At 42.3% G+C, this 20302-nt stretch overlaps 2 protein-coding genes across 2 annotated transcripts in view; one reads left to right on the top strand and one right to left on the bottom strand.

Annotated features, from left to right (window-relative positions):
- The window catches only part of ANXA1 (annexin A1), an 897109-nt gene that overhangs the window by 89368 nt on the left and 787439 nt on the right, over positions 1-20302 (top strand). The gene's annotated exons all lie outside the window — the stretch shown is intronic.
- LOC126937315 (sin3 histone deacetylase corepressor complex component SDS3-like) overlaps positions 20-20302 on the bottom strand; it is a 70654-nt gene continuing 50371 nt past the window's right edge. Inside the window, 1 exon segment of the mRNA XM_050760709.1 lies at positions 20-361. Within this exon segment, the coding sequence (XP_050616666.1) occupies positions 20-361 (342 nt within the window).

The following is a 20302-nucleotide window of genomic DNA, read 5'->3' on the forward strand; positions in this document are numbered from 1 at the left end:
TTCTGTTTATGAAACCTCCTCACTCCCGACACCCATTTTCAGCTCCGAAGTCCAGCCCGTGCGTGGCCCTGACGCGGCTGGCGGCGTGCGTTGGCTCGCCCAAGGTCACGAGGGGTTGTGCGGTGTGAGGAAACTCGCGGCTGCCCAGGGCTGCCAATGACCCGGCGGCGCTGTTCTGAACAAACTGTTTTGGCCAGCCCGTAAAATCCCTGGAAATTGACGATTCCAGCAAAGCGTCGTGAACTGGGAAAGCACCAAATGTTCTACTCAAATGCCGCGAAGGGACAAAACAAGCTAGATCTAAGGCCCAGATCAAGCGGGAGGAGTAGGCTTGCGGGAGGAAGTTCAAGGGGGGCAGGTACTAGGCGGGGAGTTCAGGCACGAGGCACAGGTTCCCCATGGGTGAAAGGATGACTTACTCGAAACAGTGGGAACCTTTTCAGAGCACAAACAAAAAATATTTTCAGCTGACCGCTCCAAGTGACTTTCAGTTCAACTCAAAATAACAAAATCACTAGGTTGGAAAGGACTTCTGAAATTTTCTAGTAAACTACGGTCTGACGAATACATAGAAATGACGTTTAGGGCTTATATTAGCCACATATAGAATGGAGAAGAGATCCCTTCAGTGTTTCTCAAAGTCGGTAAACAGAAAAAATTCACCTGGGGTGATTAAATATTCCTACGCCTCTCCCCTGGATATGGTTTTGGCTGGTCTGGGGTGGGGGTGGGGGGGGTCCTACTGCGCTTCAGGTGATCCTTATTTGTAATCTGTAATGGGGGACTGCTGTACTGATAGCTTGAGCCAACACTTCCAAATCAAACAGTTCTCCGCCACAGTAAGCAAAGTACCTGGAGCATAACAACCTTTTATTTTGTTTTGAACAAATTTTGGGTTATTACTGTGATCAATGTATAAGAGATTTAAGTAGTTTGGGTCACTGGTCCCACGACCATTAAAATTTATTTCCTTAAATTAGATAAATTGGTAAAACAACAACAACAACAAAGCAGCTACCATTTACAGGCCATTTTCAGTGCCAACTATTTTCCATTTAGTGTCTCATTTTATCCTCACAGTAATTCACTGAGATAGGTACTATTATCACGTCCCTTTCTACAGATAAAGGAACAATGACTAAAGAGGCTTGCCCAGGGCACTGAAGGGCAGGGAGGCAATGGAGGTGATTATTATTGAGAACAAAAATAACTTAATTTTTTTTTTTTTTTTTGCCCTCTAGAACTGGAGTTATAATGAGTGAAACAAGATAATTCCTGAAGAAGCATACTTTAAAAAAAAAGTCTAAGGGTAATGAGGCAAACTCATTATTGAATAGTGTATTCCATAATATTATGTCACCTTCTGATAATTCATCTTCTCTATCACCCATTTATAATTTTATCTGAGACTATTTCAACCAAGAATGTTGCAGGTATTGTACCTAAACATACCAAGATTCCTTTTTAGCAGTTATTTTCTAGTGGTTCTCAAAGTGTGGTCTCCAGACCAGCTGCAGCAGCAGCACCTGGGAACTTACTAGAAATACAAATTCTCAGGCCCCAGCACCAAACCTGTGGAGTCACAAACTGGGGGTTAGCACAGCCATCTGTGGCTCAATAAGTCCTCTAGGTGATTCTGATGTGTACCCAAGTTTGGAAACCATTGACTTAACCCTACCATGGCGTCAGGTGACCCCTCTTTTTTTCAGATGGCTCACACCACATGAAAGGGAAAGGTTTAAAAAAAAAAAAGAAATCTTCTCATATTACTAGTGTAACAGATTAAGGGATGTACTTCTAAGAAGGTTTTTGTTTTATTTTTGTTTTCTTACATTTTAAATTTTCACTTGGACTCCAAAGACAAACTGAATTGTTAAACACGGAATATATAATAGAATGCTTCTAATATGACATGCCAAAGGGCTTTACTCTATAGTCATTAGGGAAGGTCAACTTTGGCTTGAAACCAACCTCTGTAAAAAAGATAATGAGCGCTGGGCGTGGTAGCTCACACCTGTAATCCCAACACTTTGGGAGGCCCCGGGGTGGGGTGGGGGTGAGGGGAGCGGGTGTCAAGAGGTCAAGACTGTCCTGACCAATATGGTAAAACCCTGTCTCTACTAAAAAATATACAAAAATTAGCTGGGCATGTTGGTGCGCCCCTACAGTCCCAGCTACTCGGGAGGCTGAGGCAGGAGAATCACTTGAACCCAGGAGACAGTTTCAGTGAGCAGAGATCACGCCACTGCACTCCAGCCTGTTGACAAAATGAGATTCTGTCTCAAAAAAAAAAAAAAAAGAAAAGAAAAGAAAATGAGCAAAGTTGGTTGTGTTCAAAATGTGATATTGGTTAGGCGTGGTGGCTCACGCCTGTAATCCCAGCACTTTGGGAGGCGGAGGCAGACGGAACACCTGAGGTCAGGAGTTGGCGACCAACCTGACCAACATGGCCAAACCCTGTCTCTACTAAAAATACAACAATTAGCCCGGCAGTTTGGCAGGTGCCTGTAATCCCAGCTACTAGGGAGACTGAGGCAGGAGAATCACTTGAGCTGGGGAGATGGAGGTTGAAGTGAGCCGAGATTGCACCACTGCACTCCAGCCTGGGGTAACAGAGCGAGACTCTGTCTCAAAAAACAAAAGGCCGGGCACGGTGGCTCACGCCTGTAATCCCAGCACTTTGGGAGGCCGAAGTAGGCGGATTACGAGGTCAGGGGATCCAGACCATCCTGGCTAACACGGTGAAACCCCCTCTCTACTAAAAATACAAAAAAAAATTAGCTGGGCGTGGTAGCCGGCGCCTGTAGTCCCAGCTACTCGGGAGACTGCGACAGGAGAATGGCGTGAACCCGGGAGGTGGAACTGGCAGTGAGCAGAGATCACACCTGGCAACAGAAAGATACTCCGTCTCAAAATAAAGAAAGAAAGAAAGTTTTGTACATTTGCTACTTTCCAGGCACTCACTTAACTTGGTGCTGGAATATACATTTGTGTGAAAAAAAGACGTTACCCTATTCTTATGGATCTTACCGTCATGTGGGGGAGAAAGATATTATCATATAATATATAATTAGGAACTGGTAAATATTTTCAAAGAAAAGCACAGAATGCTATGGGAGCATATAACCAGTCATAATGGATCTTGAAAACTCACCCAGGTCTGAGTTCCAACCATCCCCACGGCCAAAGGAGCCAGGCTTATTTCCTTAAAGTAGGTAACCTGGCAGTCTGCTTAAGAACTCAGGTAAAGTCATTGCAGGTTCACTTACATTTTTCTTTGTAAAGTAGGGATGACTTGGAAAGGGGATTGCTGATGGGAGAAAAGCAAATGTAATTAAGTTTCTTAGAAAGTGAAAACTGACATCCCTTAAAAATAGCAATATAAGTTATTAGTCCACTGTAAAATGTAAAATACCTGAAGTTATTTTATGTTGACATATAACTTTCTATTATGGAGACAAGAATTGCTGCTATGACATTATTATAATACTCTGATCATGGGTAACTATTCATTTTCTGTCCGCGCTTGAGTAGAACTTGGTGAAGCACAAAGCCTTTTCTGGGGTCTTAAAAACTTTGGATGTGGCCGGGCACGGTGGCTCATGCCTGTAATCCCAGCACTTTGGGAGGCCGAGGTGGGCGGATCACCTGAGGTTAGGAGTTTGAGACCAGCCTGGACAACATGGTGAAACCCCACCTCTACTAAAAATACAAAATTAGCCAGGTGCGGTGGCAAGCGCCTGTAATCCCAGCTACTCAGGAGGCTGAGAATTGCTGGGACCTGGGAGGTGGAGGTTGCGGTGAGCCGAAATCATGCCATTGCTCTCCAGCCTGGATAACAAGAGCGAAACTCCTTCTCAACAACAACAACAAAGAAAAAACCCACAAAACTTTGATGTGTCACTGGATGTTCACATTGTACCCTTCCTCCCTTTCGTTCCCAGCCCCTTCAGAGATTTCAAAGATCAAGATAAAGAGACCATTTTATAAAAGTATTTTCAAAATAATTGGCTAAAAGGATTACAGTATTTTATTTAGAGCAAATCAACTAATTAAAAAATTAAGGCCAGGCACGCTGGCCCACACCTGTAATCCCAGCACTTTGGGAGGCTGAGGCGGGCAGATCATGAGGTCAAGAGATCGAAAATTAGCCAGGTGTGGTGGCGGGCTCCTGTAGTCCCAGCGACTCAGGAGGCTGAGGCAGGAGAATCGCTTGAACCTGGGAGGCGGAGGTTGCAGTGAGCTGAGATTATGCCACTGCACTCCAGCCTGGGCAATAGAGCAAGATTCTGTCTCAAAAATAAATAAATAAATAAATAAAAGAAATTGATAAAGCAAGTAGCAATTTCATTATTACATAGACCTTTTAGTAAATTAAAATTCTTACTTATTTTCTCTGAAAATAACTTGACCCAAGAATCTTCAAATAAAAGACATGGATATCTTACCAGATTAGAGAAGAAGACGACGACTTTCTGACACAATCTAGATACTATCAACCTAGCATTAAACAATTTTCCAGACTATTTGAAAAACAAAAGCCTTTATTGTTTTTAATTTTATTATTATTATTATTTTTGAGATGGAGTTTCGCTCTTGCCGCCCAGGCTGGAGTGCAGTGGCACGATCTGAGCTCACTGCAACCTCCACCTCCCGAGTCCAAGCAATTCTCCTGCCTCAGCCTCCTGAGTAGCTGCAATTACAGGCGCCCGCCACCACCCCCGGCTTTTTGTGTTTTTAGTAGAGACGGGGTTTCACCATGTTGGGCAGTCTGGTCTCGAACTCCTGACTTCAGGTGATCCACCTGGCTTGGCCTCCCAAAGTGCTGGGATTCCGGTGTGAGCCACTGTGCTGGGCCTGCCTAATTGTTTATGTAATTCAAGAACTGAGGTTGAAGGAAACTGATGATTTACTATGTATATATATTTTGTTGTAAACATCACCTTTTAAGAAACAAAATATTCTAGTCTCAAGAACTCTAAAGAAATTTTTGTTATTGAACAAGCTAAGTGTGGGGTGTTAATCTCAGTGGTTAGCTCTGGGATTGTCTCAGAAACAATACTTGGGGGTTGGGTGAGGTGATTCAGGCCTGTAATCCCTGCACTTTGGGAGGCAGGAGGATCATCTGAGATCAACCTGGCCAACATGGCGGATCACCTGAGGCAGGTAATAACCTGAGGTCAGGAGTTTGAGACCTGACTGGTCAAAATGGTGAAATCTCCTCTCTACTAAAAATACAAAAATTAGGGCTGGGCGCGATGACTCACGCCTGTAATCACTGCACTTTGGGAGGCAGGAGGATCACCTGAGGTCAGGAGATCAAGACCAGCCTGGCCAACATGGTGAAACCTCGTCTCTACTAAAAATACAAAAATTAGCCAGGTGTGGTGGTGGGTGCCTGTAATCCCAGCTACTTGGGAGGCAGAGACAGGAGAATTGCTTGAACCTGGGAAATGGAAGTTGCAGTGAGCCGAGATTGTACCATTGCACTCCAGCCTAGGCGACAGAGTCAGACTCCTTCTCAAAAAAAAAAAAAAAAAAAAAAAAAAAAAAAAAAAAAAAAAATTAGCTGGGTGTGGTGGTGTATGACTGTAATCCCAGCGACTTTGGAGGCTGAGGCATGAGAATCGCTTGAACCCAGGAGACGGAGGTTGCAGAGAGCTGAGGTTGTGCCACTGCACTCCAGTCTGGGTGACAGAGTGACACTGCTTCTCAAAAAAAAAAACCAAAAACAACAACAACAAAACAATACTTTGGAACATATGATAACCTGGGTTCATGGGTGGTGGGGTTGGCCAGGAAGGCAGGAATGGTGTTAGTGATTCAGTTAGAGCCCAGCAGCTGTGCTGGTATAAAGCTTAGGCAGGAGGCAATTGTTCCTAAGGCCCTATCAGCCAGCAGAAAAAAGGTAGAAACAATCAGGGAGGTCAGGATTCAGACAGAAGACTAGCATGAGAAAAGTGGGTAGGGTGTGGACCTCTGTCCTGGAAGCAATCTAAGTTCTAGGCAGAGAGCCAAGGCAAGTATCTTAAGTTTGTGTAATGTTTTTCCACATACAATGTATATTCAAATGCATTAATTTGATAAATTCTCACAACAGCCTATTGAGATAACTGTTATCTCTCCTTTTGCTGGAGGAGTTGACTGACTGAGGCTCAGGGCAAAGTTTTATATCCTGTGCATTGTCACATGTCTAGTGAGAGTACAACCTCTGGTCTTTGGCACAGTTAAATTTATTTCATAATTATATGTACCATTAGAATGTTAACCTTTTTTTTTTTTTCTGAGAGGGAGTCTCACTTTGTCACCCAAGCTGGAGTGCAGTGGCGCGATCTTGGCTCACTGCAACCTCTGCCTCCCAGGCTCAAGCAATCTTCCCACCTTAGTCTCAGGAGTAGCTGGGACCACAGACATGTGCCCAGCCAATTATTTGTATTTTTGGTAGAGATGGGGTTTCACCATATTGCCCAGGCTGGTCTTGAACTCCTGAGCTCAAACAATCTGCCTGCCTTGGCAGATTGGTGGGATTACAGGTGTGAACCATGGCACGAAGCCTAGAAAGTTAACTATTCTTTTTTTTTTTTTTTGAGACGGAGTCTCTGTCGCCCAGGCTAGAGTGCTGTGGCGTGATCTTAGCTCACTGCAACCTCTGCCTCCAAGGTTCAAGAGATTCTCTTGCCTCAGCCTCCCGAGTAGCTGTGCCTACAGGCACGTGCCACCACGCCTGGCTAATTTTTGTTTGTATTTTTTGTAAAGATGGGATTTCACCATGTTAACCAGGATGGTCTCGATCTCCTGACCTCGTAATCTGCCTGCCTCAGCCTCCCAAAGTGCTGGGATTACAGGCGTGAACCACTGTGCCCGGTCATACCATTCTTACCTTGTGTATCGCTCACCTCACCCAGGGGTCTCTAACAGGCAACCTCTGTCTCTTTTGCTACTCCAGCTTATCTGTCTGTCTCCTAAATGTTGGCATTTTTTAGGTCCTGAGCACTCTTTGGTTTTTCACTGCTCATACTCTCTTAGAGCAATTGTACCCACCTTCATAGATTCAAATGAAGTACTCAAAGGAATGAGTATCTGTACTCATCCCTTGGCTTACAAATGGTTTATTTATAATTTTTCACTTACAGAGACAATAGCTATTTTTATTTATTTATTTATTTATTTTGAGACAGAGTCTCACTCTATCACTCAGGCTGAAATGCAGTGCCATGATCTCGGCTCACTGCAACCAACCTCCTCATTCTGGACTCAAGCGATTCTCACGCATCAGCCTCCCCAGTAGCTGGGATTATAGGCATGCACCACCATGCTCGACTAATTTTTGTATTTTTAATAGAGACAGGTTTCACTATGTTGGCCAGGCTAGCTCAAACTCCCTGGCCTCAAGGGGTCCACGCGCCTGAGTTTCCCAAAGTGCTGGGATTACAGGCGTGAGCCACCACACCCAACTGACAAAGATATATCTATTTTTAAAATTTTACTTACAAACATTTTTCAACTTAATCCAGAAAACTTTTTTTTTTTTTTTTTTTTTTTGCATACTGAAGTTATGCTCTGTGATTGGAAGAGAATTTTATAGCTAACCACTACTGTTGTTAGGTAGTGAATAAGTGGGAGTATAGAATAAGTATCTAGAAATAGATATGAATTTATATTTATTCCATGTGGATCAATGGCTCTAGAGTGAACAAGATAAAGTTTAAACCTGGGAATTTCAGAGCTAGTGCTTCGGTTACTGGTATATGCCTGATTTAAGTTGTTTTTGTACTATAATTTACAACATCATCACCAACTCTAAATGTGAAGCATATAAATACGTAAGGGAAGATTCTTTTTATTGAAAAATTAAAAGTGATAAAACAAACTGAAGCCGGACAAAGAAATAAAAACATTAGCTTCACCAAAGAAGATATATAGGTGGCAAATAAGCATATAAAAAGATGCTTCACATTATATGTCATAAGGGAAATGCAAATTAAAACAGTAATGGGATACCACAATGTACCTATTAGAATGGCCAACATCTAGAAAACAAACAGCACCAAATGATGGTGAGGATGCAGAGCAACAGAAACTCTTACTCATTTTTGTTGGGATGCAAAATGGTACAGTCACTTCGGAAGGCAGTTTGATGATTTTTTACGAAGTTAAACATACTCTTTTTTTTTTTTTTTTTTTTTTTGAGACGGAGTCTCGCTCTGTCGCCCAGGCTGGAGTGCAGTGGCGCGATCTCGGCTCACTGCAAGCTCCGCCCCCCGGGTTCACGCCATTCTCCTGCCTCAGCCTCCCGAGTAGCTGGGACTACAGGCGCCCGCCACCTCGCCCGGCTAGTTTTCTTGTATTTTTTAGTAGAGACGGGGTTTCACCGTGTTAGCCAGGATGGTCTCGATCTCCATGATCCAGCAATCACACTCCTTGGTATTTACCCAAAAGAGTTGAAGACATGTCCACAAAAAAGCCTGCACACAGATATTCTTAGCAGCTTTATTCATAATTGCCAAAACTTGAAAGCAACCAAGATATCCTTCAGTAGGTGAATGGAGAAATAAACTGCGGTACATCCAGACAATAGAGTATTATTCAGTGCTCAAATAAACGTGTTAGTAAGCCATGAAAAGATACGAAAAACTTGAATGTATATTACTAAGTGAAAGAAGCCAGTCTGAGGTCCAGGTGCAGTGGCTTAAGCCTGTAATTCCAGCACTTTGGGAGGCCAAGGTGGGCAGATCACAAGGTCAAGAGATCAAGACCATCCTGGCCAACATGGTAAAACCTCATCTCTACTAAAAATACAAAAATTAACTGGACATGGTTGGCGCATGCCTGTAGTCCCAACTACTCAGGAGACTGAGGCAGGAGAATCGCTTGAGCTGGGGAGGCAGAGGTGACAGTGAGCTGAGATCGTACCACTGCACTCCAGCCTGGCAACAGAGTGAGACTCTGTCTCAAAAAAACAAAAAAGAAGCCAGTCTAAAAAGTATGTACTATTAATTTCAACTATTTGACATCCTGAAAAAGGCAAAACTATGGAAACACTGAAAAGATCAAGTGGTTGCCAAGGGATAGAGGGAGGAATATGCAGAGCACAGAGGATTTTTATAGCAGAAAAACTACTCTGTGATACTATAATGGTGGCTACGTGTCATGATCTATTTATCCAAACCCACAGAATGTACAACACCAAGAGTGAACCCTACTTTAACCTACGGACTTTGATAATAATGGGTCAATGTAGGTTCATCAGTTGTAACAAACATACCACTCTATGGGATGTTGATAATGGGGAAGGTCATGTGTGTGTGGAGGCAGGTGTACATGGGAAATCTCTGCACCTTTCTATCAATTTCGCTGTGAACCTAAACTGGCTCTTAAAAATAAAGTCTATTATTAAAAATGAAGAAATAAGTGGGATCCCTCAAATTCAGACAAGCTTTGATTGTCACCCCAAAAAGTTAAAAAACAATTAGACAGGTGTGTTAAGTGCTTGGATAATATCAAATTGAAAAAGAATAAGAGATTGTTAGTTTTTTTTTTTTTTTTTTTTTTTTTGTTGTTGTTGTTGTTGTTGTTGTCCTGATGGAGTCTCACTTTTTCACCCAGGCTGGAATGCAGTAGTGAGATCTCAGCTCACCACAATCTCTGCCTCCCAGGTTCAAGCGATTCTCCTGCCTCAGCCTCCCGAGTAGATGGGATTACAGGTGCATACCACCACGCCCAGCTAATTTTTAAAATTTTAGTAGAGACAGGGTTTCACTATGTTGGCCGGGCTGATCTTGAACTCCTGACCTCGTGATCCGCCCACCTTGGCCTTACAAAGGATTACAGGCATGAGCCACCACGCCTGGCCTGTTAGGTCTTAGTAATACTATCACTGAACTGTGCCTAAGGCTAAGCCTAAATTGTTGGGATCTCCTGAGACTTTTGCTGCTGGAGAGAATGCTTCCTTGAACTTCCTAATTATATAGCAGAAGGTGATGTCTTTGAAGCCTTCATGAAGGCAATTGAGGGAGTCCAGCAAACTAAAGAGTAGAGTTCAATGGGCATTACAGAAGATTTCACAGATTCGAGAATATTAGTCTTTGGTTATAGGCTAGATTGCAGCTGGAGGCAATTGAGGTACTTGACAATGACAAAGGAACTTCAGAATAACTTCAGTATCCATCATTATCATCATCTTTGAAGAAAATTGATCTTTTTGGGAAAACAACTTCCCTGAATTCCAGTGCTCTCTTGTACTTTTCATTGGATATAGGATGGTCCGTCAGTCTCCTCCAGCTTTCCCCAAGATCAGAGAAGCAGAGAAGATTTCTTTGTTGCTTCCTATGGAGACCTGAAGCAGTGGGTCTGATAGAAGGAGGCACTGACACCCCAGGTGCACTTGCAGCTTCTCTTCTAGTCCAGTTCCTTTCTTTCAGAAAGACTTCTCTTCCTCCACCATTTTCTGACTAAGAGGTTTAGAAGCTAAGAGATTGAGCAGCCTTCAGGAGGAAATAATGAAATAAAGGATTCCTCCATGTTGGTCAGGCTGGTCTCAAACCCCATCTCTACTAAAAATACAAAATTAGCTGGGCATGGTGGCTCATGCCTGTAGTCCCAGCTACTCGGGAAGCTGAGGCAGAAGAATCACTTGAACCCAGGAGGCAGAGGTTGCAGCAAGCCGAGATCACACCATTGTACTCTAGCCTGGGCAACAAGAGCAAAACTCCTCAAAAAAAAAAAAATAATAATAATAATAATAAATATAAATAAATAAATAATTCCTGCAATAGGAGTTAGATTCAACCAGATGACTTCTAAAGTCCTTTACAATTATAAGACTGTGATTTCCGGCTGAGCACGCTGGCTCATGCCTGTAATCCCAGTACTTTGGGAGGCTGAGGCAGGCAGATCACGAGGTCAGGATTTTGAGACCAGCCTGTCCAACATGGTGAAACCCCGTCTCTACTAATGATACAAAAAATTAGCTGAGCGTGGTGGCATGCGCCTGTAATCCCAGCTACTAGGGAGGCTGAGGCAGAAGAATTGCTTGAATCTGGGAGGCAGAGGTTGCACTGAACCAAGATTGCACCATTGCACTCCAGCCTGGGCGACATGGAGACTCCATCTCAAAAAAAAAAAAAAAAAAAGACTGATTTCTTTGAGTGCTTATTTAAATAGGTAAATCTATGATTAATTTAATGTTTTTAAAAACTTTTCATTCTTTTGCAGTCATTTGACCTTATAGTTAAGATAGAATATTTAAAGATGTTAAAAAGACATAATTTTACAGTAAATTAATATATATATTTTTTGAGACGGACTCTCGCTCTGTTGCCAGGCTGGAGTGCAGTGACGTGATCTTAGCTCACTGCAACCTCCGCCTCCCAGGTTCAAGTGATTCTTGTGCCTCAGCCTCCTGAGTAGCTGGGATTTTAGGCATCTGCCACCATGCCAGGCTAATGTTTGTATTTTTAGTAGAGATGGGGTTTCACCATGTTGGCCAGGCTGGTCTCAAACTCCTGACCTCAAGTGATCCGCCCACGTCAGCCTCCCAAAGGGCTGGGATTACAGGTGTGAGCCACCGTGCCTGGCCCCAATGGTATCTTAATAGTGATGGAATATATTTAAATGGAACACTAAAGTACCATTTTTCTGAGGTCTTTGCAAACTAAGATATGGTAATAATCTGATTAAATCTTATCTCAGGATGCTGGGGAAGTTGGAATAGATTGCCTTGTGAGCAAATCCTTTCACAGTATTAGTGGCACCAGCGCAGAAACTCAATGCTGGAGACGTGTTGTTCTTGTTCTTGTTTTTGTTCTTGTTCTTGTTCTTAGACGGAGTTTCTCTCTTGTTGCCCAGGCTGGAGTGCAATGGCGTGATCTCGGCTCACTGCAACGTCCACCTCCTGGGTTCAAGCAATTCTCCTGCCTTAGCCTCCCGAGTAGCTGGGATTATAGGCATGCGCCACCATGCCCAGCTAATTTTGTATTTTTAGCAGAGACAGGGTTTCTCCATGTTGGTCAGGCTGGTCTCAAACTCCTGACCTCAGGTGATCTGCCTGCCTTGGCCTCCCAAAGCTTTGGGATTATAGGCATGAGCCATCACACCTGGCCTCGAGATGTTGTTTAGAGGACTTCTATGCTGGGTGGGGTACTGGAGAGGACCCTCTAGTCTTCACTGCAAGTCAGAAATTCTGCACCTCTCAATGGTTTAGGAAAGGCACTTTGCTCTATTGGAAAGAACTCAAGTTTGGAAGTCAGACTGAACTGGGTTTGCCTTCATTCTCAGATAGCAACTATATGATTTTAAACACATTACTTATCTCCTTGTGTCTCATCTCTGCTTCTGCAAAAGAGGATGATCATCACTACTTCAAAGAATTGTTGTAAGAATTAGAGATAAGGCATATAAAAGCACAAAGTAAGCACAAAATAAATACTAAACATTATTTGCCCGTAACACATATAGTTCCTTTAATCTTTATGCAGTCATGTTGCTGTATTGGTTTTTATTTTCAAGTATTAATTTTATATTTCAAAATTAATTTACTGCCTGGGCACAGTGGCTCATACCTATAATCCCAGAACTTTAGGAGGCCGAGGCGGTTGAATCATGCCGCTGCATTCCAGCCTGGGAGACAAAATGAGACTCTGTCTTAAAAAAAAAAAAAAAATACCATTGCTTAAAAACAGCTAACAAATTTTATTATAAAAAAACTTACTGAGAGATCATGCTCAACAATGTGGCTATTTCTTTTTTTCTTTTTTTTTTTTTTTTTTGAGATGGAGTCTTGCTTTGTCACCAGACTGAAGTGCAGTGGTGTGATCTCGGCTCACTGCAACCGTTGCCTCCCAGGTTCAAGCAATTCTCGTGCCTCAGCCTCCTGAGTAGCTGGGATTACAGGCACGTGCCACCACACCCAGGTAATTTTTGTATTTTTAGTAGAGACGGGGGTTTCACCATGTTGGCCAGGCTGGTCTTGATCTCATGACCTCGTGATCTGCCTACCTTGGCCTCCCAAAGTGCTGGGATTACAGGTGTGAACCATTGTGCCTAGCCCAGTGTGGCTATTTCTTTCAGTTTGTAGTTGGTATAATTTTGTGGACACTTTACCATAGTCAATCCTTGTTATCAGTTAGTGAATTATTTGCCCTATACCTCATCTACAGCAATCTGGATACTTTGGCACTTACGACAAATTTTTTTTCCTCTCATTTTTAGAAGGATGTTAGGTCTGAGGGAGAAGGAAGAGGAACAAAATAACGACAGAATTGTTGAGTAGAATTCTTTCCTCCAGCTGTTTTTGTGTGTGTGTGTGTCTTTTTAATTACAGAGTATTGATAATTTATGAACAAACTCTTTGTAAAAATTTTAAGCAACAAATAATTTTTTTTTGAGATAGACAGTCATCCTTGTGATTTGTTTAAATACATAGGATTTTGCTATATGTGTTGTTTTGCAACATGTGCCTTGGGGATCTTTCCATGTAAATTATTTACCTTATTCATTTTAACAAATTGCAGAGTACGGGTGGAATGTAATTATTTTAATCACTACCCTACTGATGGATATTCAGGTTGTTTGCATTTCTTAGCTATGATAAACAATGTTGATAAGAGCAGTTACTTGTCTTAAAAATGCAGAATGCATTAATATTAATTATTTTCATTTTAAAGATACTATTGGGGCAGGGCGCTGGTGGCTTATGTCTGTAATCCCAAAACTTTTTTGTTTTTTTTGAGATGGAGTCTTGCTCTGTCGCTCAGGCTGGAGTGCAGTGGCACCATCTCGGCTCACTGCAATCTCTGCCTCCTGGCTCAAGTGATTCTCCTGCCTCATCAGCTAATTTTTGTATTTTTAATAGAGACGGGGTTTTGCCATGTTGGCCAGGCTGATCTTGAACTCATGCCCTTAGGTGATCCGCCTGCCTCGACCTCCCAAAGTGCTGGGATTACAGGCATGAGCCACCATGCCCAGCCTCAAAAATATACATTTTTTTTGCATGGGCTTTGCTTCTGCCCAAATGTTAGTTTTTGTGGGTAGAAATCATTTTTAAGATGGAAAATAAATCTTACTGACTTAACTGACTGTAAGGTTTTAGTATTTTCTTTCTCTCCCTCTCTCTTCTTCCTTCCTTCCTTCTCTCTCTCCCTCCCTCCCTCCCTTTTTTTCTTTCTTTCTTTCTTTCTTTCTTTCTCTTTCTTTCTTTCTTTCTTTCTTTCTTTCTTTCTTTCTTTCTTTCTTTCTTTCTTTCTTTCTTTCTTTCTTTCTTTCTTTCTTTCTTTCTTTCTTTCTTTCTTTCTTTCTTTCTTTCTTTCTTTCCCTCTCTCTCTCTTTCTTTCTTTCTTCTTTCTCTCCTTTCTTTTCCCTCTTTCTCTTATTTAACCTTTGAAAATATAATACATACAGGACATTTAAGATTCACTAGAAAAGAATCAGCAGCAGAGGAGAGAAGTCCTGCATCATTTCTCCCCTATCCATAGCTAATGATTTTAATAACAATAAGTGGCCAGGCATGATGGCTCATGACTATAATCCCAGCACTTTGGGAGGCTGAGGTGGGTGGATCACTTGAGGTGAGGAGTTCAATACTATCCTGGCCAACATGGTGAAACCCTATCTTTACTAAAAATACAAAAAAATTAGCCGGGTGTGGTGGAAGGCACCTGTATTCCCTGCTACTCGGGAGGCTGAGGCATGAGAAACACCTGAACCCGGGAGGTGGAGGTTTCAGTGAGCTGAGATCACATCACTGCACTCCAGCCTGGGTGACAGAGCGAGACTCCTTCTCAAAAACCAACCAATTAATCAATCAATAAAATGACAATAGGTAACATTTGCTAAGCACTGATTATATGACAGGCTTTGTTGTCACCATTATATATAGTAATATAAACTCAATTCTCGTAAGAGAATTAGGATGTAGACACAACTATTATTACCATTTTGCTAATTTGGGAATTGTCAGTGGAAAAGTGAGAGAACCTCCACATTGTGTACCTCAAAGGCCTGGACTTACTCATCGTGTGGTAAAAAGGAACAGAGCAGCTCTATCCAGGCACAGTGTCAACGTATCTCAATCAAGAACTGCTCCTTTCTTAACGGGGGTCCAAGTTAAGGTGATCAGCTGCTCTGTTTTGCCTGGGACTTTTCCAGTTTCAGCAGTGAAAATTCTATGTGACAGTCAACTTCTCAGTCCCAGACAAACCAAGATGATTGTCATCCCAGTCCACGTAGTGTTTGTTTTGAGGGAAGGTGGGTTGGAACACATCTGGAGCAGGTGGGTGGCATCCCTATTCAATGGTCATTAAAGATAGTTCACAGGACCTTCATTCACTAAAGTGAGTATCTTTTTGGCCAGGCGCGGTGGTTCACGCCTCTAATCTCAGCACTTCAGGAGGCTGAGGTGGGCAGATCACCTGAGGTCAGGAGTTCGAGACCAGCCTGGCAAACATGATGAAACCCTGTCTCTACTAGAAATACAAAATTAGCTGTGTGGTGGCACATGCCTGTAGTTCCAGCTACTTGGGAGGCTAAGACAGGAGAATCTCTTGAAACCGGGAGGCAGAGGCTGCAGTGAGCTGAGATGGCACTACTGCACTCCACCCTGGGCAAAAAAAAAAAAAAAAAAAAAAAAAAAAAAAAAAAAAAAAAAAAATTAAGTAAATATCTTTTGATAAATCCAGCGATATAAATAGTAAACCAAGACTCCAGACTTCGCTTCACAGGGTCACTAGAATACTTACTCCCTGTGAGACAGGAAAAGATTAAAAGGAGATGAAGCCTACACCTAGGTTGCATTCTAACATATCAGAGGTGCTCATATGCTAAGGGGTACTAAGTGTGCTGAAGAGGGATGTATCTTTTTTTATTTTTTTGGTTATGTTTTTTTTTTAACTTTTTTTGTGCTTTTCTTCTTTTTTTTTCTCTTTGTTTTATTTATTTATTTTAATCTTACAAATTTTCTGACGGCAAAAGTTCCTACCTTTCCTTTTCGGCTTTTAATGTCAGGCAATTTAAACGCAATGTCCTGCATCTATAGACCTACAAAATATCCTGAGTTTCCTTATTTCAGCCAGTCAATAATTGGGGCTACTGCATTATTGGTGTGGCACAGATCTGAAGTTGTGTGTGCCTGTGTGTTTGTATGTGAGTGATCTGAAATTAACCTAATTTAACCAAAGATGAAATATCCCTTTAAGATAACATTTTAAAAAGGAAAGATTACATTTTTGTCTGATCAATCTTGACATATTTAGATTGGCAGATAGGACGATTAAAAAAAAACTCAAGTTAAAATTGTAAAGGGATCAGAAAACCAGGAATCAGTCATGTTTCTTAGCAGATGGTGGGTGCCACGACAGGGAAAGATGGAACCGTGGTCCTCCTTACAAAAGGAAACATGAGACGTAGGTTTATTTGGTAAGATTTTATAAAGCCTGCCATAAATCTCATTTGAAAATTGCTCTCCCTAAAAAGTGACGCTAAAAATGGCCTGCTCCCTGAAATACAAATGGAAAAGTAAACCACTGTTCACCTTGTAATACCAGTTTAACTCTGAAATTGCACTTAACACAGCGCATTGACCAAAACTACGTGGACAGAAGTCCTACAAAGCTCAGGGCTATAGTGCAAGGTCATTGATTTTGCAACAATTTGTTTCTTTTCTGATTTAAAACAAAAAAGTGATTTTTATGCACCGGGAAATCTAATCTATTATGACGTTCATCTTTTACCAGTCATCATTTTTCTTGGAACGTGTCATACTATGTAATCTGAGCAATAGGAACATCAGAAACTGACTGGGAATGTGGTGGGAGATGTGGCCCTGGGAACACTGGAAACGCATTGTCTCCATGGCAAGGGTCACAGGGGAGTGAGACAGTGTCCTCCATAAGAGATGGGGATGTTCTGAACCGTAATCAGACAAGTAAATTACAAAATTCACCACCTCAGACTTTTTGATGGAAGAACTAAGGAATTAGATGTACTCTTTGATGCCTTTCTGTTTGCCAAAACAACAGCCTTTCTGATTCTCGTCAGTACATGTTGAACACCTATGACAGGACTAGCTGCTGGCACCCTGGAGACCAAGGTTAAAGATGATCTGGCCTCTTCTCCAAAGGAGCTTATGTCTTCCTGAATTCGCCTCCTACTGCTCTCACCCTTGCTCACTTTATTCCTGCCATTTGGGCTTCTTTGCTCATCCTCAAACATGCCAAGTCCTCTCTTGCAGCACTTTCTCTTTTCTTTTTCTTTTTTTTTTTTTTTTTTTTGTTTTTTTTTGAGATCTGTCACCCAGGCTGGAGTACAATGGCACGAACTCCGTTTACTGCAGCCTCCGCTTCCCGGGTTCAAGTGATTCTCCTGCCTCAGCCTCCTCAGTAGCTGGTACTACAGGTGCCCGCCACCACGCCCGGCTGATTTTTGTATTTTTAGTAGAGACGGGGTTTCACCATATTGGCCAGGCTGTTCTCGAACTCCTGACCTTGTGATCTACCTGCCTCTGCCTCCCAAAGTTCTGGGATTACAGGTGTGAGCCACTGCACCTGGACAGCACTTTTTCACTTAGTGTTTCTTCCTGCAGAATAGCTCTTGTCCCAGATTTCTGACTTGATTCATTCCCTGTTTAAAGGTCACCCTCACAAGGAAGACCTTCTTTTACCCACCATGTAAAATGCACAAACACCTATATACATACACCCACACATATACACCTTTTCATTATTCTTTTATACTATTTTACTTTTCTTCATATCCATTTATTTATTTATTTATTTACTTTGAGACAGAGTCTTGCTCTGTTGCCCAGGCTGAAGTGCAATGGTGTGATCTCGGCTCACTGTAACCTCCGCCTCCAGGGTTCAAGTAATTCTCCTGCCTCAGCCTCCCGAGTAGTTGGGACTACAGGCACCCACCATCATGCCTGGCTAATTTTTGTATTTTTGTAGAGACAGGGTTTCACCATATTGCCCAGGCTGGTTTTGAACTCCTGACCTCAGGTGATCCACCCGCTTTGGCCTCCCAAAGTGCTGGGATTACAGGCATGAGCCACTGCCCCCCGCCCACATCCATTTTTTAAATCTCATCGGATGAATATATTTTTGTTTGTTTAATGTGTTTCCCTGCTATCATGTAAGCTCGATGAAAACAGAAAATGTATTGTTTATTACTATATCCCTGCTGAGTAGAACAGTACCTGGCATATCATAGATATTCAGTGAATAACTGTAGAAAGAATGCATGAAATGAAGTGGCTAAATAGACTGCTGTACTATTCAGAGAAGGTTGGTCTGACTCAGTATTTTCATGCTCCTAAATCCTGAAGATCATGAATCCAATTCTAAGTGCCCTCAGAAGCCTCAAGGTTAAGCTTTATTCTACATCCAGCAAGTGGCCATAGCATGAGTGAGGGTAAATGATCATCAGGTTTTCATTTCCCTCCCACTTCTCTTCCTCTTGTCTCCTTCAATTACAAACTGCTTTTAGCAGCTGCTCTTCTTCTTCTTCTTCTTCTTCTTCTTCTTCTTCTTCTTCTTCTTCTTCTTCTTCTTCTTCTTCTTCTTCTTCTTCTTCTTCTTCTTCTTCTTCTCCTCCTCTCCTCCTCCTTCTCCTTCTCCTTCTCCTTCTCCTTCTCCTTCTCCTTCCTTCTCCTCCTTCTCCTTCTCCTTCTCCTTCTCCTTCTCCTTCTCCTTCTTTTTTTTTTTTTTTGACAAGGTCTTACTCTGTTTCCCAGGCTGGAGCACAGTGGCACCATCACTGCTCACTGCAGCCTCAGACTCCTGGACTCAAGGAATCCTCCCACCTCAGTCTCCTGAGTAGCTGGGACTAAAGTCATGTAACATGCAGCCCGCTAATTTTTGTATTTTGTAGAGATAGGGTTTCACCATGTTGGCCCAGGCTAGTCTTGAACTCCTGGGCTCATGTGATCTGTTCATCTCTATCTCCCAAAGTGCTGGGATTACAGGCATGAGCCACTGCGCCCAGCAGCAGTTTTGTATAGTGGGCTTCTACAAAAGATTTCTTGTAAAGCTCCCTTAAGCTAAACAAGAACCAAATGCCAGGAAACAGGAAAAAGAAAAGCTGTATTTGGGGTAGAGTTAGGGAATAGGAAGTTAATTCTTTGCTTTCTTACTTCTATGATTATTTCTCAGTAACCTGTCTGAACTAAGTGAGTGAGTCAGCCCTGAAGTCATAGACACTCAGCTTTCTCTAATATAGAACCTGAGGAGGACCATAAGAGAAGGAGGAGTTTATCTTTTAACTATTTCTGAAAATAACCTTTAAAGGTAATACTATGTTAGGAAATTTTCATTCTAATCACTTTATATTTCAATATTAGAGAAGTTGAATCAAATGCAAGTCTTGTTAACATATGCAAAATCTTTCCTGAAAAATACTTACTTTTAGAGATCAAATTGGCATCGTTAGCAGGGAAGCTATTAGAAAAACAATAGTACCCAAGATTTAAACAATAAAAAATTGTTTGGCTTCTTACCAGTTGTCAACTGTTGACTGTTAAAGTGAACAGCTGTGAGCTCTGTGCTCACAGTTTTCACATGGCCTACATGTCCTTGGGGGAATCCTACAGTTGTCATTTAAACAAACATATCTTTGTCATGTTTGGAGAGCCATCTAATTTAATTCTGTTGGGGTAGTGTGAGCCTGGGTTTGAACTAGGTAATTGGAAGCATTTAGTAAAGCTCAGAGCACTGTAGGAATTGAGGTACTCCTTGTCCTCGACATCTACTACCTGAACTCCCTGAGCATACTAAGTGCTATGTACCATCGTGGGGGAGAGGGGTGATTTTAAAGAAATACGAGATGTGTTCCTGTTGCCTTCTTCCTACAGTCAAACTTGCTATAAGAGAAGTTTATTTTTTGGACTACTTTGATAAACACTGGCTCCTCAACTCCAACTCTGCCTCAATAGTGTTTATGTTCTTCAGGAGCTGCCCTATTGCTTTCAGAATCTACTCATTTTTCTGTATTCTGTACAAACCTTCAACAAATCACTAGAAGTAAATTTGAAGAAAATTGGATTTGGAGTCAGAAGACCTGGACTCTGGCCGGGCACGGTGGCTCATGCCTGCAATTCCAGCACTTTGGGAGGTTGAGGCGGGCAGATCACTCGAGGTCAGGAGTTCAAGACCAGCCTCGCCAACATGGTGAAACCCTGTCTCTACTCAAAAACAAAGGGTGTGGGCCTGTGCCTTTAGTCCCAGCTACTTGGGAGGCTGAGGTAGGACAAGTGCTTGAACCTGGGAGGCAGAGGTTGCAGTGAGCTGAGAATGCGCCACTGCACTCCAGCCTG

Source organism: Macaca thibetana, chromosome 15 (genome assembly GCF_024542745.1).
Source record: "Macaca thibetana thibetana isolate TM-01 chromosome 15, ASM2454274v1, whole genome shotgun sequence".
Taxonomy (NCBI): Eukaryota; Metazoa; Chordata; class Mammalia; order Primates; family Cercopithecidae; genus Macaca; species Macaca thibetana.